At 42.0% G+C, this 25446-nt stretch overlaps 1 protein-coding gene across 7 annotated transcripts in view; it reads left to right on the forward strand.

Moving 5' to 3' along the window:
- The window catches only part of IKZF1 (IKAROS family zinc finger 1), a 68776-nt gene that overhangs the window by 31462 nt on the left and 11868 nt on the right, over nt 1–25446 (forward strand). For 5 of the 7 annotated variants that reach the window (XM_075084336.1, XM_075084338.1, XM_075084334.1 and 2 more), the window contains 2 exons: nt 18772–19032; nt 24714–24881. In XM_075084336.1, the coding sequence (XP_074940437.1) occupies nt 18772–19032; nt 24714–24881 (429 nt within the window). The remainder of the gene's footprint in view (nt 1–18771; nt 19033–24713; nt 24882–25446) is intronic. The other 2 variants (XM_075084339.1, XM_075084340.1) reach the window with 1 other exon arrangement.

The following is a 25446-nucleotide window of genomic DNA, read 5'->3' on the forward strand; positions in this document are numbered from 1 at the left end:
TGTAGAGAGCTGCAGGGCTGAGGCGGCTCTGAAAGCAGACAGGGTCATGATACTAAAAGGACCACCAATTTGTTCATGAAGAAATGGGGAGCTGGGAAAAGGAGAGAGACACACGCACCCCCTCTCAATCCTTCCTGCTGGCGTTCCTTGCCCGAGGCAATGCCCCGCAGAGGCTCTCCTGCCTGCCGCTGCTGGCTAAGCAGCGGAGGGGCGCATGGGCTTTCAGGGTCCTCCCCTGCAGTTGATAAGTACTGTTCCTTCCCGTGTTTTATTCGCTTAATTTCTTACAGTGTTTTTCAGGTAGGGTCTGTAATGGAGAGTGAGGGATACGTTGATGAAATGTTTTTCCAGAAGATCCTTTTGTGGTCCTATACCAAACTTAGGATTGCACGGTGAAGCTTTGGGGGATGTCTGGTCCTCACAGCAGAGGGATAGATGGCTGACGTGCGGAAATAATCTAATGGAAAATGCAGATATAATATCTTGTATCTCTCAGTTGAGATACAGCTTTCCACTAAAAACTGATGTATGCCTAACTTGATAACTTTCTTAGAGATGTTTCAGTAGCTAACTGAATAACAAATACAAAAGCACGATTAAAAGAACCACTGTAACAGATGTAGTTATGGACCCTTCTGCTCTCCTGTCCCAGAAAGCAGCAGTGGTATTCAGGGAATCTCCTTATGCACATCTTGGGCAGCTACAGCTGAGTGCAAAATATAACCCCTCACAAAGGCCAGGTTAGTTGAGCAAAATTCAGTCCCCGGCCTTCCTGTGTGAGGACTGGTGTTTGCTGTGCAATGGTGGTTTTTTTCACCCCTCTTTTTTACCCTCAGTGAGACAGAACACAAATAGTTATATTAGTTGCATACTTCCTGAGAACACAGTGATCCACACATTCTGGGCTGCGGGTTGTGTTTTTCACATTCAGGCATAGGATGGGAGTTCATCAGATAGCAATGGGGAGCTCTAGCAAATAGCACATTTGCATCAGCAGAAACAAATTTCACAAGACTTGCTGGGAAGGTTTGCCACAGCATGCCACGGTCCTGCACTACTAACAGCCACTGCACATTCATTCGATAAAAAAGATGACAACAGAAAATGAAACTTTTAACGTTCTCTTCTACAAACACTTGAGAAGCATGTTACGCTGAAGGCATGAGCCTGTGGCTCACATCAGCTTCTTTGGGACTCCATGGCTCCTTTGAGGTAAAGGAATTTGAAGATGTGGATGAGCCATGCTTCATTTGTCCTGGCGGCAAGGAGAGCTCTCGGCACTGCTCTGATCCAGTTGATAATCCTGATATCTAATGTTCCCAAGAGTCCAAAGGCCTGCCAGTAGGTAACTGGGACCATTGGGATTTGAGTGCCTTATGTGCTCAGCAATATTCAGCCAGCACGATATTGTCTTTTTATGTTGGCAGAAGCAAATTTCCTTGAGATGCACTCCTCCAAATGAACAAAGTGTTATTTGTCAGTCCTATATTTTTGTCTCTGGTTGCTGACCAGCTTACCAGGTAAAGTTTAATTTTCTGAAGACTAAATCTGCACACTTGCTGCAGCCTCTGACAAACTTGCCTGTCTGTGACCTGGTTCAGCCTGTATAACCCAATAGCCCAAACTGTATTTCTGGGTATATATGTTCCTAGGTGGTGGAGTTAGCAGGATTTCATTTCCTTTCTTGACCTCCCACTATAATCCACAGTGCAGCATGGCCATGGCACAGATATCAATTTACTGTAGCTAATAAGAAATAGCAACTTCTGTAGAGCTGCCTTGCATTTTAACGGGGAAGATTTTTCACAATTTCCATTTGCCTCGCTCTTAGTCCAGCCATGCTCTCTGGGAAAGTTAGGTGCATTATGAATCCTGGATTGAGTAGTACTGATGTACTCTCTCTGGCTTGGTAGAAACAAGGTAGTTTCTTGTAGTTCAAGCAACTTGGTAGTTCAAGGGAAAAAAGAAGGTTTCCTAACATGTAATAGTCCATTAGGACACACATGTGGGTGTTTCTACACTCAGAATCCTTCGTGTTTGGTAAAAATGCAATGCAATTTCTGTTCAATATTTTAAAAAGTGCTTTAACATAAACTGGGCAGATGCTTTAAAAAGCAACAGAAGCATTCCTCCAAGTGAAAAGCACTTACACTGTCTAGGACACGCGACTAGGAGCAGAGAGGAAGTTTGACAGAAACTTTGCCTGCTAGACACTTTCAAATATTCCATAAATGCTGAGAGGGCAGGAAAAGCCAATGCTGATAGCATGAACAGATCATCAACCCTTATGGGAAGCCAAGTTTTGATCACTCTCTGAATGCCTGGCGCCAGTCTGCACAGCACAGATCTTCTTCTAGTTGTGTATAATTGCGTGCCCTCTGTCCATATTAGCTCTTATTGTTTATGCAAGACTGGGAAGGGGGTTGAATTAAGCTTTGGGTGTTCCTACTGCCATTTCTCTCCAATTGTTTAGTTGTTTTTTATCTATGAATTTGTGTTGTGGCACAGGGTTCCTGGAAAAGGGACACAGCTCTGTTGCTCTAGACGCTGCACCAACACCAACACCGTGCCCCAAAGAGCTTACAATCTAATTAAGGCTATATATACATGATTGATTAATTAAGCCTCACAACTCCTAGCTGAGGTAAGTGTGAGGTAGGGCACAATGAGATGTAAACAATTGTGCTGTGGAAATCTAAACCATAATAGTATTCTGGAGTCTAGAAAGCAAATTTGTTTTTCTAACAGCTGCAGCAAAATAGTCTTGTGTGTTCTTCCAGGGTGCCGTGGAATCGGTTTGGTTCAAAGTACTCAGCTTTGTTTTAAACAGTGTGCCTCTTTAGCTTGAAAGATGAGATAAAAAAAATATAAAATAGGTAAATGTAAATAAATGAAGGATTTGGTGATGGTACATGAGAGAATAAAATAAATATTTGCAGCGAATGATTAGATCATTTTGGGAATCAGGAAATAATTAATTTCCTGAATTCTAATTAGTCTAGAGCTTGGTATAGAGGAGAAATTCACTGTATTGCTTGGACTTTGGAAAACAGGGAAAGGCTGATTTCCAGCTCTGTGCCTGATTTGTACAGGCAGGAGTCCTGGGTCTTGCCAGTGCAATGAGTGGAATTACAGTCTGTTGCTGGCGTGACAGAGCAGTGAGTGAGGCTGGTGGGAGGGTGGGCAGCTGAGGATAAAGTTGGGATATAAGCCCAAATTTCAGGGAGTCAAATCCATACTCTTGTCCAGGCTTTTCTTTTTGATGAGGTGTTTCTGAAGATCTTTTGCATTACCAAAAAAGAAAAAACCTAGCAATGTTTTTGGAGTGAGATTTCACACCTCATAACTGAACATGTATGAGAAGCGCTACGAAGCTGAACTGGAGATGACACAGTTTTCAGTATTTAGTCATTTCCTACAAAAAAGAGGTACAGGCTTAGTCCCTCTCTTGTTTCCTTTCTCAGACCACTGATAACTTCTGCCATGCTGACTGCAGTGTGGCGGGAAATTAAAAACTGGTTTGGATATTTTAAACAGCTTTTGATTTTTTTTTTCTTGAGGTAGTTGCCTTTGGGATTTTTACATCTCTCTTGGCACAGAGTGGTAGCATGGGAAAAGGCCAGCTGAGGAAAAAATATCATTCCTTTCCTGCTTCTGCATCATTAGTCTGAGGAAGAAGCAGCCTAGTTTCTGACCTTCAGCAATCCCAGATAAAAAAGAGCTGGCTCCAAGAACTTGATATCCAGTATTTTATGGATGTAACTGAGGTTTATTAGACTGGACAATAATTCTACCTTTGTATAGTTCTGTAGGATACATCAGAGATTATGGGTAGCATTTTCACAAATGCCCAAGTGATGCAGCCTCTCAAGCTACAACTGCTGCCTGCCCCATGGTCCCCTATTCACTGTCTGTGGGACACATCGCAGGAGGGTGACTAGTGCATGGCCAGATTTCAGTGTCATGTGTTAGGACACTTGAGAGGCATGCACCCAGATATTGGAATCTCTCTAGATAGCAACATAGCTTTTGCGTTTCCCCATTAAAAGAAAAAAAAAGTCTTATCCCCATTAAAAAAGAATTGAAAAATGTGCAGATAGGGAAGTAAAAGCACATGATGGATTAAGTGCCTTTCCCATGGCCACACAGGAAGTCTGTGGCTGAGCTAGGAATTAAACCTAGATTTCTTCAGTCTGTATCCAGTGCCCTGACCCTCTTTGAGGCCATAAAATTTTGCTTGTTATCGAATTCTCAATAGGCTGAAGCAGAAGGCTACTGTTTGTGAGGAAGAGAATTATTAAAAGATAAGTACTATTTATAATTGGTGAGAAACTGAGAATAGTTCTGGACCAAGTGTTGCCCATTTCTATTGCTATTTAATGTTCTCTTTTTTTCCAAGTTTACATCAGCATAAAAATCCCCTTGTGGTATTGCTCCTTAACGAAGCAAACTACTCATGCCTTTCCTTATGGCTAGTAGAGGCCAATGCTTAGCTGTTTCCAGCTGTCCTGGTTTAACAATAAGTAGCATTATGGCTGGCTTGACAAGACAATGATAATATTTCTGCCTCTTTTGCTTGACATTTCTCATCCAAAATCAAACAGGAAAAAATGTGTCTGTTTGCTGTGGAAACATCCATCTCTTCCATTTGACTTGACATAGCATTGTTTCTTGAACAGCTGCATGACTGGTTTTTGTCTTTGGAAATGCTGAACTAAATCAAGAGTGTCTCCACTGAAGTTAAAACAACACCAGAATTAGTAAAGCCTTAAGAAGGCAGGTCATGCCCCTCAAACCCAAAATATACACCAGCCCTCTCTGTAACAGGTAGGACATGACAAGCCAGGCAAAACCTTCACAGTGGTCATAGTCCCTCTCGCATATGTGTACACAGGTATTAGGCAGCTTGGTCACCCTGCCATCCCTAGAAAAATAATGTGGTGTATAAACTATGCCACTGTGATCTAGAGGTATTGGTGCTATATCTGGAGGGAAGCGGAAGAGCAGTCAGAGCTGCAGGATGGGACACGCGGTACAGGACTCCAACAGTCATAACGTCTAAGGGACTGTTGCCATTTACAAGAGGAAACTGCTAGCTCCTTCCTACGCAGGTAAAGTCATCTCTTTTCTGTCCCTCATATTCCAAAATACATTAAATTTAGCTGAAGAACTAAACACTGATCAAATGGCCCAGAAGGTATTTCCTAATTCAGAGATAAATGGTAACGAAAATAGCTGAGCCTGTTGATATTCTCTGTGCAAGAGTGTTTCAAAGAAAGTGAAGCCTCACTAATACCCATTTCTTATCACCTCCTGACAGCCTCCTTTGTGGGGGAATAGCCACAAATGGTTTTGAACAAGCTCTTCCAACAGGGTAGTTTTCATGCAGTGGTGAACAAATAATTATACCGCAGTACACCTTTGTGTAACACTCCTGTCTTCCTTTACATGTGGGATTTCACCACTATCTTCCTGAGAAACTACAAAGTTCAGTTAGCCACCGGATAAGATAAAGACTGGAGCTTGACTCGAAAGGGATTAATAACTATTAGTGTTGTGGTATTTGTAGAGGGTCATTTCTCAAGTTTTAGCTTCCTACTCAGCCCTTTATCAGACAAATTCTTTCTGAAAAGTCCCTGAGAAATGGGAGAGTGTAAAAAGCTGGGTCCTGCTCTGTTCCTAAGGAGGATCATGTTCTGCTTCATATCTGTCTTGCCTGCAAATGGAGAAGAGAAAATTTTTCATGTGAATTTCAAATGTTTTCTGCTCTGGCCAAGTTTCATTCTGAATAGCAGGACAGAACGGTACATGATCTCAGTGGAAGGACTTCCTAAGCTGTCTGTTCCATCCGCTGGCAGCCGGGCAGGATTGCCCAGTTAGGCAATCCTTACTCTGCTTTAGCCAATTTCCTTCTGTACTCTTCCATCACTCTGTACCCTGTGTCTGCCTTTAGCAAATAAGACCATTGCCTAATCAAGCCTTCTCACCCTGAGGCTAGGCATTTTGAGGCCTTTTCTTCATGTTTGATTTCCATCTTTTCTTTCTGAGAGTGGTCTGAGGAGTCCCTCCTCTTGTGTGATATGAAGATAAGGAGTGGGGTGGTGGTTGGTTCAGGTTTGGCCAAATCCAGCCACACACAGAGCAGCACAGTTTGGTAACTGTCTTAAAGTAGGTGGGAAGGGGAATACAGGTCAAGTGGGTGAACGTTGGAGAGGAATAGTAATCTAGAAGATTGCTGCAGAGGCAGAAAATGCTAAACCTATATATTTTTTGCTTTAATTTTTTTTTCTGCTAAGCCACCAAGTATAATTCCTGGTCTGTGCTTCCCTTTCTGTCACTTCTCCATAATTCTTAGCATTTCAGTTGGGCTGCTGTCTCTCGGCTGCTTCCTCTTTTCCTGCTTTCCTATATTTCATTATTTGCCCTTCTTCCTCTTCGAGCGCTTTTACAACAGAGTGAGGAGGATGTGGAAACCCAGTTACAATATGACACACAAACTGCAGTGTCACAACTGCAGCTCTTCAGTTTCACCTCCGGGAGTGAGCAGAAGCAGGTCAGGGTGGAGAGGCAGGAGTGGGGGTCTGAGGGAATGAAGGGAGAGATTTGTAAATAGGGAAGAGAAATGACAGGAGGTCACAAACTTTCCTGCTCAGGAACTTGGGATAATGGCTTTCCACATATCTTAAGATAATCCCAAACTGAATCATTGCTGTGTCCTTGAATCCAAAGGAGAGATGGCAGTCTGTGCCAGTCTAAGGGTCTCCCACAATACTGCTGCCACATAGAAGATATAGCCCTGATGTGTTTCTGAACTTGCCTGTAGAGACATGAAGGCTGAGCAGACCTCTCGGCTTGTATTGTGTACAGCTAATAGCATTGCTCTTTCAACAAAACAAAACAAGCCAAACAAAAAAACCCACCACCAAAAAAAAAAAACCAATAAACACTCAAGGGAAAAAATATTCTTAGTGCCCATGTCTGTGTGTGAAGTAAACCTTTGGAAGATGCTGTGGATGAAAATGAAGAGATGCTGTAGCTTTCTTGAGATATGAGGCAGCTGGGAAAACTATCTTCCACAGGACTTTGCTCCAACTGCTTCCTAGGGCACCAGTTAATTAGAGGTGCTCCTCTTCTCTTCTCTTCTCTTCTCTTCTCTTCTCTTCTCTTCTCTTCTCTTCTCTTCTCTTCTCTTCTCTTCTCTTCTCTTCTCTTCTCTTCTCTTCTCTTCTCTCCTCTCCTCTCCTCTCCTCTCCTCTCTGATTTCTTTTTTAGGTTTTTTTTTATTTTTTTTTTGGTATGGGGTGTCCTAGAAGCCTTTCAAGTCAGTTGATCTAAATTTACATTGTAGCAACTGGTGTAGGACTTGCTCCAAACTTCTAGGCCATGACAGATGCTAAGGAGATAAACAGCTGTGGGTTGGGAGGAAATGGGTAATATGTCCAGACTGCTCTGTGTGTTTGTGGAAGGAGTTAGAGGAACAGTAGATAGAGGTTTCCTGTTAAGCTGGACAAGGGGGAAGCTGTGATGTTTCTCAGCTATGGCTGCGATTGGACTCAAGTTCAATAACATTCTCAGTGTGGGTTTGCTCTTTATCCACTCCCCATGAGAAGCTCAAGTTGTCTTAAAAGTCTTGAATACCACTAAAACTCAACGAGACTTAAGATCCCAAATGATTTAGATACTGCAAAATTACTCTCCACTGCTGCACAGTTGTTTGCAGTCTGTGTGGTGCTGCAGTGGAAGAAGGGTTTGATAGTCTCCCTCTGCTGCAGATTGGGAAGCAGTGCCTGAACTGGATCTGAGCTTTGAAATCAGAATATGCCAACACACGTCCTTTTGTTAACTACTTCTCCACTGATCAGTTTACAGGTCATGACAGAGTTTGTGAGGGGCTAACAAATGCCTGCCTGCATGTGCATGCTAAACAGAGGGTGGTCCTGATTTTCAGAGGTGACTGAATGCCCAGAATTCATGGAGCTTGAGACAGTGGTCTGATTTCTCCATGATCAGTGTTTTCCAGGCTGATCTCTTTTCTGACAATCTAGTTTCATTAGTGTCTGAAGTTGGAGAGCCCAAAAACATCAGTTGTTTTTGTAAAAATCTTTTGTTGATGGACAAATGTTAAAATAATTGGTAGGCATATTGAAATGAGTAGGAGAGTTTAGAGAAATTCAAGCAGTATTTGAATGCTGGTTAAACCATATTAGATTATTCTGTTCTATACCTCAGCCAGAAATGAAGGCCTTGATGGAAGAATTTCTGTGGTCTGAGTTATGTAGGTTTCTCCTGTCCTTGATGGTCAGTTTTGGGCTACTTATGACACTTTAGTCTAGAGTGGTGCTACTGGAGACCATTTAATTTAACAACTATTATTCTGAAAGCCTGTTCCCTTGAAGCTCTGCCAGCAGCCTGTTGGCTTGGATGCTTTGTTGAACTATCCATGTTAAGAAAACGGTTGCATTTTGATGTAAGATAGTGATATTCAGCATGGTGATTGTGACTGTTTGAAGATTGTGATCTTGACTGTGTTTCCAGTGAGTTTCAAACGTCGGATTACTCGTTCAAGAGAACAGCAAAATAATTTTACAACACCCCTTTACATTCACCAGCCTTAAGCATTGCTGAAGATTTGTTCAGAGTTTGAGGAGGCTGTACCTGAGTGGATTGCCATATTGGCCTTTCTCCTCTGGAGGCATGATGATACCTGCACCAGAGACCCAACTAAACCTCAGCTTGGAGTTCCCTTCCACAGCATAGTTCCTTTCTGATTTTGGAGTTACCCTTCTGGACAGGAATTGGGGCTTTGTAGTTTCAAATCACAACTGAGGTGTGCTTGCAGAGCAGAGCTAGGAAGTTCAGCTAGGATGCTGTACCTGATGTAATATCTTTGACATAGAGAAATTTCTTTAGCCTGAACTTCTGTCAGACTTTTCCCCACATCTTTCTGAGAAACTACAATTTTCTAGGTAATCTCTCCTTTTGGAGTCAGCTGTTGCCGAAAGCTAGTGAAATCTAGGTTTTTCTCTTAGCATTATGTTCAAAGAAAGACCCAAGGAAACAGTATACAGCTTTGCAATTGTTGCAAATCAATTGCAACATCAGGGATGACTTCTCATAGCACTAATATGGTTAAGGTTGGATTCTGTTCAAGGAAGGGAAGGAGGGCTTGTTTTTTCTGAGGTAAAAGCAAGGAAACAGCAGGCCCGAAAAATGGCCAAGGAAGAGAGGAAAGATGAGAAATGTTTTTGAAATGTGGGCTGAACTGAGTTTTCAGACTTTCAGCATAATCTAGGTCTCTGAGTGTTTGAGAGTCTCCCAGCATCATTTGCAGTTTGTTGCCATTTCAGCCCAGAGGACTGATTTACTGAGGGGGATTGCAGGTCCCTGTAGCAAAGTATTGGCTGCAATACACTGTGGGAAAGAATTAATTTTGTCCTGACATTTTTCTCCTCAGGAGCTATCTGGTATGTCCACATTTAGAGAATTTCTTTAGGATTTGTGTAGAACAATTTATGCCTCTTCCCCAGAAGATGTAGATTAGGATTTCCTTTCACTGGACTGTTGAGCACACTGTAATCAGGTAAACAGCAGTTTACATTGCGAAACCTTCTGGCACTATTTCTACAACTCCAAAAGAAAAAACTTCAATAGCCTTGGATGGATGCTTCTAGAAAAACAACTGAGCACTCAGGATTAACAGATCTAAAGCAGGCTACCTCAGGATTACGTTCTTTGCACAGTCCTGAGACACATAATCTACTTTATCACTCGTAAAGTGATGTCTACATTTGATCTGCTTTAGTCTAAAATAAACTTCCGATATCCCTGGGCATTTTTCCCTTGTCCACAAGGAAGGGGCCACAGCGGACTTTGCTCTGCAGTTTGTTTTCTGAGTAGGCAAGATGGTAAAATTGTCATAAAGTATTCCCTCTCAAGTGCTGAGATGGCTAGGTTCCTCTACATTCCATCCTCTGACCTCTTCTCGAAAGAGGAGACTGACAGTGCACAGCCTTGGCACAGCACACAGGCACCTCCCCAAGCCTAAACACAGCTGCTTGGTCTAATTTTAGACCTACTGACCCTTTGACAGCTGGGGAACTATGGACATTTGTGTAAAATAGCACTCAGGACATCAGCATGGTAACTAAACAGTCCCTGGTAAAAGTCCCCATATCCGTCTCGCTGACAGCGAAGGGACAGCACATTAATGTTCACATGGGTGGACTTGCGAGGGCCTGATCCTGAGCCAGGGTAGCTCTGTGCCACTCCAGGGACAAAATTAAAGTTGTGTAAGCATCTCACTGAGCTGGAGCATGAAAAGGGGAAGGTTTTCAAGGGCTAACTTTGCATTCAAGACAAGGCAAATGTAGGTGATCTGAAGCAATATACAAAACAGTTCATCTCCCTCTCTGTCTCTGTGCGCCCCAAGCACCACGCTGGCTGTATGACAAGCCTAGGAATTGTGTCCTCCCCTTCCTACTGAAGACCCAAGGACACTTCATTGCTCCCAAGTAGTAAGTTTCTTCTGCAGAGTAATGACTGCTGTCTTCAGCTGGTACAGGCTTGACCAATATTCTCTGTACGTGTTCAGATTTCACAAGGCTTTTTTTTTGGTCAGGCAGGCTTAAAATTCCCCTGCTAGCTACAGTTCGCATCATTTTTACGTAACTGATCACCTTAAGAGTGTAGCTGTGCTTTACTCTTATTTCTGCATTTATTAAGCTCTTTGCTTTGGCTAGGGATGCCCACAGTAACCCCTGGGTTTGCAGCAGTGTAAGGACAACTTCCAGCCATGACAGCATGGCTTCATGCAAGAACCTGCTTGTCTCTCCCATCTGTGAGGAGCTTCTTTGGTGTCCCTGTTAAATCTCAGTGTAGTTGGTCCTCTTCTCCAAAACGAAGATTAGTATCTTCGCAGGTGCACACTCTTTTCACGTTCTCCCGGGCTGCCACATGTGACCACCATTAGCTAGACTTTCGTTGCATTAGTTGAGGACAGGTTAACACTCATGAATTTCACCAAAGCATGCTTTGTGGAAGGATTAGAGAAGAAGGATGCCTTATAAATGTTAGATTGTCGTATATCTGAGGCTCTGCTTCTCTTGGGTAACTGTTGCTGTGAGGGGAAGTGCATAAGCCACAATGTTTGTGTCTATAGCATTTCTGGAGAAGGCAGCCTCACAGGTGCCAGATTCAGCACGTAAGCACATGTATCCACACAGATATACCTGTGTAAGCCAGGAATGTTTTCACATATGGTAGTGTTTTTACCTCACTGTTGCGTATTGTTACTTGAGGTCACTTTGTTTTTTAAAACTTTCTTGCTAAATGCCCTTTTTCTACTTCCTCATCCTTTAATGCCCACATTAAAAAAATCTTATGGAAGCAGAAGAGACAAAGACTTTGAGGATGAGAAGCTCTGTTCTTGCCATCATTTGTCAGCAAACCTTTCCCTCCAGTTTGAAAATCTTCCCAGCTTACTTCTTAAAACAGAAAAGTGTCAATAAAGCCTGTTACCAGCAAGCCTGCAGCAGTTCCCTTAGCTTCTCCATCATGCAGCCAGTAAAAGACACAGAGCACTCCGTATAGAGGAAGCATGGGTTACACATACATGTGGAACTTGAGAAATAGGTTTAGAATGGCTTTTCTTGATAATGCTCTTTCTCTTGTCTTTAAAACTTAGTTTTACTGATAATTCAGATCAAGAACATCAAGCACCCAGGTACTCAACAGTCCTTTGAAAAAATAACTTGAATCCAGTACAACATGTACCAGTGAGTAGCACAACAAAGACAATAAATATGAACGAGATCAGCCCCTTGGCTTGGTTACAGATCATTTCCTGCTGAAACACAAATTCAGAAAGATACATAAAAACCACCTAGCTTCAAGTGTGCGAGTAGATTTCAGGGGTGTTACCTGAATCTGTCTTTAACCTGTCTTTACTGGTGAATTAAAGGATTACCATAGGTAACTAACAGGAGGTTACTGGGAATCTGCACCATGGAACAAGAGGCACTTTTTGTAACAAGACAGGACATACTTTCTTTGTTGTTTAGTTCACTTGTCTGCATTCCCTATGTTTTGATCTCACTGCACCCCCCAGAAAACCGTGTCGACCTGTTTTGCAATGTGGTGAGCACAGCTCCCTGCTCCATGCAGGTGAAGCTGAGCCGTGCAGGCTGCCAGGCACTGGCAGGGGCTCTGGCATGCCGGGCACCTCCCCGCAGGCAGCAGCGGGGAGGAAGTGGCAACTGTGGGTGATGACATGGGTGGAGCTCCTCACACCCCTTGTCCCATGGGAGATAGCTTATCTGGGGACGCCTGTGTTTCTGGAATAATGTGCATTTGATTGAAAGCCAAAATTAGAGTAGGGAAGATATTGACTGCCAAGGGCTGATTGGCACTTGGAGTCAAAGGAGGGGCAGCATGGACCCCTCGGGGAGGATCTCCTTATCCGTTGGCACCAGTCTGCTCTACTTGCAGGTGTGCCCCAGCGGTTCCTGCTACTGCTCTTCTTTCTGTTATTTTTGTTTCCCTTTAAAAAGCCAGCTGAGAGCCTTCAGTTTTATCTGTAGCACCTCTTCGCCATGTTGCAGCCTGTGGTAAAGGCTTCAGCACCCTCGAACAGAACGATAAGGTGCCAGCACCGCGTTGCTGGGCTGCCTTGCCGGCCTCAGAGGTTCACCTCCCACTGCGCTAGTGGTCTCTGCCCTGTGACACAGTGAATGCCGGGTCCTGTTTTAACAGAAGCCCTACATAACAGCTTGTGCAACATGGGCTGCATACAGCCTTGATGTGTTTCCTTTTGTCCGTAGCAATTAAGTTGCTTTGTAGGCTCTAACTTTTTAGGCAATTCTGAGCTGCCTCTAACTTTTCAGCATTTCACACATGCAGACACCACAAATGCTTGTTCAGCTGGGCAATGCAGTGCTACATGTAGAAAGGAGCAGGCAAACCAGGCATTTTTAAGAGCACTTGGATGCACCTGCTTTTTCTATAGCTAAATAACTAGTCTGTTTGAATCAGTCCCACCTACGTTGCATTGTGTCTTCTGAATTTTACTGAAGAAGGGCTGAGGCCCTTGCATAACTATGGTTGCTCTGCCTAGACCTTTTGTTGGCCTTTTTTACATCTACACGATTCTTCATGTCACTTCAGAAGCTCATAAAGGAAAGATACTATTAAAGGAAACACAATTTAAGTTAAAGAAATGGTCTTTTTTGTTGTCAAACCTAGCCAGTGAATACTGATTTCTTAAATATTCTGTGGACAAACAGCTTGCTTGTGTGCCTTACATTTCTGAGAACGGCATCCTCCACCCGCTGTGCTCATATGTGGTGAGAACAGAGCTGATGCTACAGTAAATGACCATGATGTAAAAAGAAAAGTGGGAAGGTTTCGACTTCAGGTCATAGCCAAGTGCTAGAATTTGGTGTACTATAACAAAACAGGATAGCTGTTGTGTCTTATATCTGAAATAACAAGTGGAATTGCTGGCAATATTCTGTTTTGTGGTTTTTGCACCTATGTAAATAGGAAGACATCCTGGCTGCTTTTGTTGACACATGTTGGCGTGCTGAGGTGATTTATTTTGGCCTTAAAGTCTTTTTTCATCTTATTCTTACTTTTTAGCAACATTTTCATTAATTTGTTAGAAAGGGAGGTGTTAAAGGTTTTTTCCTCCTCACTATAACAGTGCTAATCCACTGTTCAAATCAGCCATGTATTGTTGCAGCTACATCTGTCTGCTGATTGGATAGTTATGGTACCTTCATGAAAAACTCTTTAAAGCTACTGCTTAAACATCACCTGACATCACCAAATCATTCTAACTTGTCTTGGAATAACAAATGAGCCATTCAAACAAAAAATTATGTGCACTGAATTTTTTGGAAGCAACTTGAAGAGAGGTCTTTTCCTTGCTGTTGGCAACAAAGCACGAGTAAGACATTGCATGGACCAAAAAATCAGATTATCATAGTTATGTTCAAAGAAAGGCTAAAGGATAACTTCTTAAAGGCATGTATATGCCACAAGATGCAGTTAAGTACCTACTGGGATAGAAGTAGGTAAAGATGCTCAAATTCCATTAAAAATCAAAGGGGGTTAGGGAACTATATTGTTAAAATGCCCCAGAAGCTTCAGTGTAATTTATCTTTCTCTGTTACTCTCTAAATTCCTTTGCTATCCAGGTCTTATGCTTTTCTCTTCTTTAAAAATCCCACCAGAAAAGAATATGATTTGGGAGGTGAATGCCTCCTTCCAAATGGGATTTTGGCCCAGGTACTTAAACCTGTGCTGGTGCCAAAGTCTCACAAAACTGAAAGGATTTTACATCTGGGAGGGAGTCCCATAGCTATAAGAGAAGGTAAATTGGCAATGGATTGAAAACAAATTACTAATTCTTCACATGTCTTTTTTTCCAGCTGCCTATTCTTCTGCCCTTTAAAAGCCACCCTCCACGTCCTGTTTCCCAGAAGGTCCATTTGGTTTCTCCTTTCTGTCCACCACTGACTCTCACTTATTGCAAAATGCCTCTCCTCCCACTCCACATTGCTCAGCTCCTTCCAGGGAAGGGTGACTCTGTCACCTCACCCTCCATCCTGCCTTCCCGACTGTCCCAGCATGAGTCTCATGCTGAGCCAGCTACACTGCTCTTCAGTGATAACTCATATCACCGCCCCTTTCCCCTTTGACATGTCAATTCTCTTTTTTCCAAAGGCTTACATAAACCACCTTTAACAGCAGAATACAGAACAGTCTTTGTAACAGAAATTTCAAATGCTCTTCAGAAAATCCTGCGTGAAGCTCCCAGTAAACATCAGAAAGCACAAGAGACCCACACAGTGCCCTGCTTTTGGGTAACATTTCCACACTCTGGGTAGGTAGAAAGGGAGCAGAGGAGAGCTGTCAGTTCAGTGACACTGGTGCACTCCACAATCCTTTCACAAAAAACCTCCCCTGGATTGTAATAATGTGTACAAAGAGAGTAAAATACAGAGCCTTTTAATGTCATCTCCAGCCAAATTGAAGTAAATTATTAATGAGTAATGTCTTAATGGTATTAGAAGAGCCAATGAGAAATTATTACCATGAATTGTTGTAGAGCTGATTAGTGTCTGCATGTATGTGTACACAGACATGGATGTGCACAGAAATTATGCCTACAAAGACTGTATTGAGTAACTGTTTGAGAAATCTTGTATAAATGCTAAGTATGTTGTTGATCAGTAGTGTATCTGAAAAGTCTGATTCCCAGGTATTTGTCACATCGTCAGTGCTCCAAGAGTGATATTCCCCACTATAGTAAGGGAGGGACAGGAACATCTCTCACAAAAGAAATAGAAAACGCTGTTGATTTTTATTTTCCGTCTAAGTCTCCAGAAAAAAATTGTATAGCCTGCCTTCCCATTTCTCATTCAGATTTAATAGAAGTCCTTAGTATTTCAACTGGAGAGATTTCTCTCTCCTGTTGTGTTTCCTACATCAGTGGTGCTTTCTTTCACTAGTTTTCATTTGGAAAACAAGTTTGCAAAAAATGCTAAGTTTGAACATGAAGAGATTTTGTTTGCTAATTAGAGCTATAAAATCTCCGTGGGGACTCAGGGTGAGGCAGGTGACCTCACGGTCCATCATCTTTCACTGGCAAGGTGAGCTCTGCACCTGAACCGAGCCCCTGCTGTGAGCTGCGCTGCTGAATGGATGCACTTGTAAGGGCATCCTGGATGCTTGGCCTTGTCTGCGTGGGGACATTCATTGAGCAGCACAGCTACGGCAGTCCAGGGGCATATCTGTGGAGAGCTTTAGTGAAGACTGACTGGATTAATATCCCTACCATTGCTTATGTCAAGTAATGAACTCCATCATTACTTGTTTCAGTGTGCCCCATAGCATGTTAATTGGCTACTCATAATATGCAGACTATAGTGTGTTTGTGCAGCTACTTTTGAGTAGATATATTGTGAGGACAAGCCTTAGAAATACAAAAAAAAAAAAAATATGCCAATGTACACAATAATATATATACAAAAGTGAACTCCCTCTTCTTCCATTGCATAGGAACAGCAGGCATGAGAAGAAAACAACGCAATTTCACTTTTTATAACTGCAGTGACTAGAAACAAGGACATATAAAGAAGAGATCTCTGGCACACAAAGAAGGCATGTTGGCAAAAAATAAATCCTAAGAGGAAGCTTGCCCTATAGGGGCCCGTGGTTTCCCTCAGGGCGGGAGAAGGCTGTGTTAGGTGCCCTGCTCCAACTGACACTTTTGAGACACTTTAACAAAAGTTCCTCTTGAGTTCAGCAGGAGTTAACCTGCAAGCAAGGGGAATACCCAAGAGAGGTTATGCATTTAGAAAACATGCTAAAACTTGTTGGATGCTTTGGAAGAAAAGGGCATTTTTACAGATGGGAATTGTTCTGGGCAGCTCAGGATTCCCCTGCCAACTGTCCTGCTGCTGTTCCTGCTTCATCCTAAACTGCTTGTGTTGCTTCTGTGATGATAGTTCTGTCTTTCTCCTAGGTACTTCTCTTATAGCAATAATGCCATCTTCTTTTAAATTTACTGCTAGCACTACCACAAACCAGCATCCTGTTTGCCTTCTTTCTTGCAGCTGCATACGGGGCAGAAGGCTTTAGGGACTTTCATGCAATAATTCCCAAATCTTTTTCCCGTAAGTATACTGCAAACTTAGCTCACTACAGAGCATTTCCATCTAGTTTCTACTTCTATGGTTTTTGTTTGTGTCATTTTGCTTCTCAGTAATGTCCGTTTGTCTGCATACACTACCAAAGGGCTTAAGTAGCCTGATCTTTTTGCTTTTTTTCACATGTATTTTGTTTTAACTTAACATAAAGCCTACTTCAAAAGCCACCTTCTCCAAATTCCTGGCAGGCAAGGAGCCTGTAATTGTTTCTATAAATATATGTACATTCAAATTATTATTCTTATAATTAAGAGAAAAAAAATGGGGTGTGAATTACGGAAAATCTGTCATATGCTCAAGCCAAATAGTCCTATTGCATCCATTCACTGTGGTGAAAGCAGCAGAATGGGGTTGTAGTCCACCAAATTTGCAGAACAGTGTAGATCACTTCTGTTTAGCCAGTCACACCAGCTTTGTAAATCAATATTTGGTTATTGATTTTTTTTCATATCTCTAAATTATTACCCTTTTTAGGGAATATATTTTAAAGGAAAAAATGCTCTTTATGATGTGCACTCATTCTGCCTGCATATGATTCCTATTAAAAATGTAAGATTTGAAAAATCATTAAAATGCCTAGATTGGTAGATTTTATAAAAGGTGTCCATTCAAGCAGTGTTCAGAAATGTGAACACCTTTACGCTCGACGTGTTTCCCACTAGGATTTTGAGTCAGATACTCTTGTCAGTCACATCCGTGCAATCCTTCGGTGACACCTGGGAGGCTGCAGGGTGTAGCAGAGAAGAGTTTGTCAAACCTTTCAGTTTCAAATGAATGTCAAGGTCTTTCATCTCTTGAGGTAATTATTGCTCATAGTTTAATTATGTCACTCCCACACCACCACTTATGAATAACACTACCAAGAAACTACTGTTCCACAAAAGGAAAAGACCTGGTCTTTACTGGGTGAAAGAGACCTCTTGTGTACTCAGCTAGCCACTAAAGTAAATGCTCTCCTTTTTGGGGAGGGGTGAGGTGACGGAAGAGGTTTTTCTCTGAAAGGAAGGTAAGATTTGGGGCAATGAAATGGTCTTTTTCAGCCTAATGAAAACCTTTTTTCTTCATCAAAATCACTGCATTAGAAAAAGGGAGAAATAACTGTAAAGATTATTTAGTCTACCCAAAATATCATACAGTCCTGTGGAGAGAAGAGGAATGAATACTGGCATTAACTGATCTGAATCTTGGCCCTTTTCGTTAATATTTAGCTTTGCTGTGTTCATATCAGATCAAATTTACCAACCTACATGTTATCACATGTAGTGAGGCTATGCCAAACTTATACCTGAATTATCCTTCTAGCTTCAAGCAATTGTCACCTATGGGATAATGACACAAAGGATTTACCCAAAACAGTTCTCCCACCTACCTTCGCTGATTTGACTGTTTTTAATAGGAGCTTATTGGCTGTAGAGCTCCTCTCCTCTTACTCAGTGATTCTAATCCTGCTGTCCTAAACCCACAATTCTCATTCCTATAATTTCCTGTAATGGTAGTTCTTGCTCTTGAATTCTTCCTTCCACCCTTCCCCACCCTAGTTTCTCTATCAGTGTTTGTACTCTTTGCTTTCCCATTGTCCTTGCTTACTGCAATAGAACTTCAGAGCAAATATTTGGATTCAGTGCAACCCTTGGGATCTTCCTGCCAGGTGGAGAATGTTGCATTTTCAGTTTATTTTCATCTATTGTCTTTGATGAGTTACTTTCACATTTTTTTGGACAAATCCATGTGAAGTGGATTCATTGTAAGTTTAATTCCAATTAGCCTAAATTGTCAAAATGAACGTTACAAAGGCAAAAATCTCAAAGTGACCTAGGAATAGTTTTGTAATGTTGTTTGGGTTCCCAGGTCCCTGGATGTCTTACTGATACTGTTCATTGCTCCATGTGTTACAAACTCATCGCACTGCCCACAGAAATGTAGTCGTGCTTGTAGCTTTTGTTATTCAGGTATATTGTACATGCTGTTTAGAAGTTATCTATCTCTGATGTTATTGTTTCTTTGCCACTGTGTTTATTCTGTAACAAAACTGAGTGGCATCCTGTATTGTTTTTTTCAGCCGGTAATATTAAAATAGAGACTCAGAGTGATGAAGAGAATGGGCGTGCCTGTGAAATGAATGGGGAAGAATGTGCGGAGGATTTACGAATGCTTGATACCTCGGGAGAGAAAATGAATGGCTCACACAATGGCCCAGGCAGCAAGGCTATGTCAGGAGTTGGAGGCATTCGACTTCCTAACGGAAAGCTAAAATGTGATATCTGTGGGATAATTTGCATCGGTCCCAATGTGCTCATGGTTCACAAACGAAGTCACACTGGTAAGGCCTGCCATAGTTTTTCCTTTAGTTTACAAGAATCGGCCTCATATTAGGAATGAAGGCTTATTTTCTGTGTCGTGCATGCTTCCTGTTGTAAGATAATGCAGCATCGGTGGGCATTTGGAACTTGGTTATTTTGTTACTCCATTTCAGACAGCACAAGAATTGAGATTTCTTCTTGATGGAAATCCACCTACCGGGCTAGAAATTGTGTAGTCAATTTGTTTGATTTGAAGCTGCATGAAAAATTCAAATTTAAAAAAAATAGGGTGAAGAAGTCTTGTTTGATTTCTAAGAAATTTCTAAGAATTGCTGAAGAAAACCCATTTGTGGATAACTCTAAAATTGACCCAGTTCTAATGTTTCCAACAATGCAACAAAGCTCATTATGGATCAGTGATTATGAAAGTGATAGACAAGATAAATGTAAAGGGAACTGTACCAGCAGTCTTAGTAGAAAAGGGGTTAATTTTATGTCAAATGTTTCATGAAGTAAAAACAAGTGTTGTCACTGGTCAAATCTGGACTAAAGGATTTCCATTGGGACACTAAAAGAGACCTGTAAAGATGTTGTGCTCCATGGCTTTTCGTTACACAGTGCTGTGAATCTTCTTGCCCCAATTTTCTAATTCTAAATAGTCTCAAAGAGAATTGAAGAGGCTGAAACAAAGGAAGAAGTAAAGACCAGGGTGAGTCTCATCTTACCTGATATAAGGTGTTTAAAAATTAGGCTTCCAATCTAAACTCTAAGGTCATCCATAGACGAAGCAGAAGAACTGAACTGTACTGCTGTGCTACACAAGTTACTTTGAAAATAAATAAATAAATAAATAAAGTATTTGTCATTTTTGAATGAATATTCAAATGAGGGGGAATTTTAAAGTATTTTTAAGGTTAGATGGTTAGGTTCCACTGGAATAGTCGTTGTAGTGAACACATAGATACTTTCTTCCTCTGCATCCCCCCAGTCATGCTTAAATCATTTCCCCAGAATTACTAAACACTGAGATTAGCAAAGTGTTTTCAGCACTTAATGGAGAGGATCCATGGGAAGACCCTGAGTGTGGTCCATCCCACCCAGCGCTGATGTCTGTAATTGTAACTGTGGCTGTTCAAGCTCTGCAAGGGTATGATCTGTTAGTGTACTGTGGGCTAGCACATTCAGAAGCAGTGCTGGTGACAGTTAGCAATGCTGTTACATTGCCTCTTCAAAGTACTCTTCAATTCCATACGATAAATCCCTCTGTCAGAGAAGAGCAGATGATTATCTTAATTGGAAAAGCCACAAATAGTTCTCAGAAGAGAGGCTGCAGCCTGCTTCCTAGATATAATAAAGCACTTATTGATGGATTGTTCCCTTTTTTAAAAACTGAATGTTAATGTGATCCTTTAAAAGTTAATAAAATGTATATGGAAAATTGGACGTGAGGCCTTTTAAGCAGACCCATGGGCTTGAAGGGGATGCTGTAGTACTTGAAACAAAATGCTGCAACTTAAAATGCATTTAGAAGTAGAAGTCTTTGTGCTTGTTTAAGAAGGCTGCTGTTTTATTAAAAGTACTCTGCTGCTGCTTCGGAGGAGCTGTTTTGGGTCCCTGAGGGTCAGAGGCTGTGTTTGCACGAGGGCTGAATGGCCTGGGTGGGGACACACCTGATTTTAGGCAGGTGGTGGGCAGAGCTGCCTTTGTTTCTAGTGCACTCTTGGTGCCTGGCAGGCTGTTTCCAGAGGATGCGCTGGGCTGCCCATTCCCTGTGGCAGCATCCCCGGGGGCCGCCTCACTGGTTTCCCTGGCACAGATCTCCAGCTGCCCCAAACCTCCGCCTGCCAAGGGTGCTCAGGGCACTACCACACAAAGGCTGTCACTCCAAGACTTCTCCTCCCTTTGCAGAGCCCTCCCCTTGCCAAGGAGACCCTCTTTTTAATCACAGAACATAGTTACAGCCTACAGTGGAAGCACCCCAGGAGCTGCATTTCGCCCAGCAGGACTCCCTTTTTTTACACTTAATAAAACTAAAGGGTGTGAAGTTGGACCCGAGCCCTTCCACAGAAAGAAAGCCTTCACTTTCCCTCCCACCTCGCCCTCAGCTCCTCTCCTGAGCAGCCTCTTCGGGTGAGCTCAGGGCTGGCAAGGGAGTGGAAGCTCAGAGCTGATAGTTTAAATTAAAGGGATGTCATGGGGAAACAGTGGTGACTGCTTTTCCTTTCAGCTGCACTGTGAAAATTAAAGTAGAAATGGGATATACTATTACAGACATTTAACTGACTACACCAAAGCCCATTTCAATACATGCCTGGTGAAGGAATAAGACTCGCAAATGAATTACTTTGCTGCTAATTCATGTAAAACCTGCATATGCAGTGAGGTTTCCTTAAATAAATATTGGATAAGTGAGCAAAAGTCTAGCACACTAAAGTGCCAAAATAAGATGACTGTCTGACCTGATAAAAGGCATAATTACTTTTAATGAATACACCTGCCAAATGGATATGCAGAGCAGCACCTGATATTTCTGCCCCCTCCTGTCTGCAAGCAGCTATACAGCACTGACAGCTTCCTAGAGCCTTACCTGTTGCTCCCAACTGCGGAGCGAATTCCACCACAGGTGCCCGACTCTCCTCACTCTCCTTCCCTGAGGCTTTCGGTACATTGAGTTTCTCCAGCTTGCTGCTAGCTTGCTTGGTGTTTAGGAAAAAGGGGATCTAGAAAGGAGAGAGAAACCCCCTCTTGCTCCCTGGTGCTGAGACCTCAGGGTATAGATTCAGGCTTCGCTTGCTCAGTGTGCACATATGTGTGCGTATGTATATATGTGCATATATATGTGTGTGTGCACAGGTATATATATTCCCTCCTTGTATGTACACTCCTTTAACTTAAGTCACCAGTGAGTTCACTTACGTCTTGTTAGCTGGGTCTGAATGTCTCAAATTTATTTAGAGAACTAAAAAAAAGAGCGCGCTACACACATCTCCGAGTATTAGGTGATTTTGTCATAATATTGTTTAAGAAATGAGAGATTTCAATTAAGATGATAAACATTCTTCACCGAATAAGTAGTTCAGAGCCTGTGCTCCCACTAAGACCTGAAAATCACTGCAATGGTGGTTGATTCAATTCAGGGTCCCATTGCAGTTTTTGTCCCTGGGCCCATATTCATCCATAGCCACACACCGTGTGGTGAAATCCGCCCAGGGTAGACATCTGCTGTTCGGAACTGGCAAGAAAATAACACACAAAGCTGACTGTTTAAACAAAAGTTGGGTTATGCATTTTTCCTTTGCGTCCAATTCCTTCCCCGTTTTGGGGGGGATAGCGTCATACCCAGTAACCTTCCATCAGCAACTGTCTCCATCCTGGCAGGGCTGGGAGCTTTGCTGGGCTCACGAGGCAGGCATCCCCACCCCGGTAGCTGCAGCAGGGATGACCAAGGGCCAGATGAGCTACACACAGTTTCAGGGTCTTTTGGTGGTGGGATCTTTTCCCTTGTACAGAAACGCTGAGTGCAGGTTCCCTTACATTTGATCCCACCATAAGTTTTATAGAAATATTTGGTATGCAGCAGTCTCATTTGAAATGCTCCATCTGTCTGTCTTCTCCACCCAGTGCAAGATTTCACCCTGTAATTGCAAGAGCTGTAGGCTGGAGATATATTTCATTCTTACTTTGCTATACATTTCATTCCTGGAGTACTTTTACAATCCTCGTTTTCTCCTCTTATGCTCCTCTGAGTAAAAATAACAGAAATGAATGCTAGAAAAGCTGTTTAGTAAGAATTAACCATTTCTTCTGAATTTGTGTCCCCCATGACAAACTGACTTCTTCATTACTGTTTCAGTCCATTTCTGAAAAATACCTTCCACGCTGAGTAACTGCCCCAAAGATTAAGAGGTAAAGCAGACAGACTCTTACCCATTTTCTTTTTCCCCTAACAACTGCTGTGCATGGCTTATGAAGTACATTGCAAAATCCTCTTAGGCTAATGCTGGCATTTTTGTGGGCCACCCCAGTTGAACCAGTTGCGAATATAGTTTAGATGAATAGAGTTACCTGATGGACAAAGAAAGTGAGCTCATTTGGCTTGACAGGGACTATGCTGACCTGCTTGAAGCTCTTTGACCAATGGAAATACCTTGCCATAAAGTAGATTTGTTTAACTGCTTGCTGAATGCTAAAGCTGCCAGCCCTGATAGTAGATTTTGCAGATTTTTGGGTTGTGACTGTCCTGCTGTCTAACTCATTTTCAGCTGTTCTACTGCATTACCCAAAAGTCAAAAATTATCATGCTGCACATATATGCGCATGTATGGATGTACAAGTTGGTCCTAGAGGTGCAAAATAATACACAACGGTTAAGTAAGAGAGAAGAAAGAAATTGTTTAACTTGTATTTTTTCCTTTATATTTTAACTTCAGCACTGAAATTTTAAATTCAAAAATATTGTTGTATAAAGAAAATCAAAACTAAGAACAGGTCAGGTCATCTCTGGGCTGTTTCTGATATTGTCAATGCATTATAATTACTATAGCTGTAATTATACTATACATTTATGCCTAAGAGTGACAGAATTCAGCAAATGAGCTTCAAAGGCTGGTTTGACTTAGTTGAGGTCTATGGAGAAATGGGCATGCAGGAGTGGCTCCTATTAGTGGAGTGCTCTCATGTATAAATTTTCCTTTACTCCTGTCTGGTACAACTGGAAACATATTTTATTTCCCACTGACTTAAGAAAAATCCTCATCTATCTTAAATTTTTTTTTAAAATAGCTAAGTGAATAAATGAGCATATCGATTTTAAACAGCACAAAAAACAAACAACGGCCATATTAATTTTTGCAAAGGCTAGTTGATTCTCTTCCTTGACAACAGGCACCAGTTTAGAGAAACCAACACTGTGTCTCTTCAAGCTTTATCCTGTGTCTGTCCAAAGCGTAGACCCGCAGAGCCCATTTGTGCTGCTCCTCCGTTCATGCCTGACCTAGAGAAGGGTTGGGACTTTGGCATGGAAGTACAGGGCTTCCTTTGCACTGTCTTAACTTATGTGATTTGAGTCTCTCTCTTTCTCTCTCTTTCTCTGTCTCTTTCCTGATTTGGCTGCTTAGGGACAGACAGGTAATGGAGAAGAAATTGAAAGGGAAAATACAGGGAAAATGTAAATGAAAAGAAGTTATTATAACTGTTATAATGAAGTGCCTTTCATTTAAATATAAGAATGTAACGCTGAAATGAACTTGTGATCCTGAAATGCATTTTTAATGAGTTTCCTTTTTATTTTGCTGCTTCAGTGGCATATTTTAAAGACCCTTTGAAAAAAGCCACATTAAAAACCCCACCAAATGCCACAACATGCAAAATTGGATATTGGTTTATTCCAAAACTGCTGATCAGGAAGAGTGGCTCTTCAACACAAAATGTTGCAGTCACTTTATTTAAATGAGTTTGAATTTGCATTGTGATGTGCCATTCTGATTTAGAAAAAAAAAATTAGATTTTCAGATCAAATTGACCCAGCCAGTGAAGCATTAAGAAACTGGCAGGTTTAGTCTGAAAGCCTCATGTTATATCAAACCTGCAGCCGGTGGAAGTCACAGAGCAGCAGTGAGAAAACAACTTTCTCACTGAAATCTTTCTCTTGTTACCACGTAAGATTTTTTTGTTCTCACTTATTTTCTCCTTCTCCCCATAGGAGAACGCCCTTTCCAGTGCAATCAGTGTGGAGCCTCCTTTACACAGAAGGGCAACCTTCTGCGCCACATAAAGTTGCACTCGGGTGAAAAGCCCTTCAAGTGTCACCTGTGTAACTACGCCTGCCGTCGCAGGGATGCCCTCACGGGACACCTGAGGACTCACTCGGGTAAGTGAAGGTGCGGGACTGTCCAGGGGCACTTGTCAACACACGCGCTGAGGAGACAGGGGCGTTCACAGCCACCAAGCCTGAGAGGTCATCTCGCCCTGGGGAGGCGAGTAGCCCCGTGTTGGGCTTAAGCAAGCTGTGAGCTGGCCACAGTGTTTTAGCAGCAAAGAAATTATTAAACTCATCTCACGCTCTTGATCCTTTGCCAGAAGAACTGGGTTTTTTCCCCATACTTCTTGGCTGATTAAAAGTTTCTGTATTAGGCTTTCATCTTACAAGCCTCATGTGAGTAATCCATTTCATGGAACTACAAACATGAATTAAAGCTGATGAATGTTTTAGGGTTTAGATGGCATTTATCTGCATATAAAGATAATATAAAGTCCAAACACAGTAGGTTTTATGTCACAAAGTCTCAAAAACCTCCAGTCTGGTAGTCATTCTCGACTACCAGGAGTGAATACAACCTACAGCATTTAGCAGCAGTTATTTGTTGCACCTTGTTATTACGAGTACTTAGAAAGGGTGAGGAGGAGAGAGAGGGTGGGAGAGAGAAAGATAATAA

The sequence above is a fragment of the Phalacrocorax aristotelis genome, chromosome 2 (assembly GCF_949628215.1).
Source record: "Phalacrocorax aristotelis chromosome 2, bGulAri2.1, whole genome shotgun sequence".
NCBI classification, from domain to species: domain Eukaryota; kingdom Metazoa; phylum Chordata; class Aves; order Suliformes; family Phalacrocoracidae; genus Phalacrocorax; species Phalacrocorax aristotelis.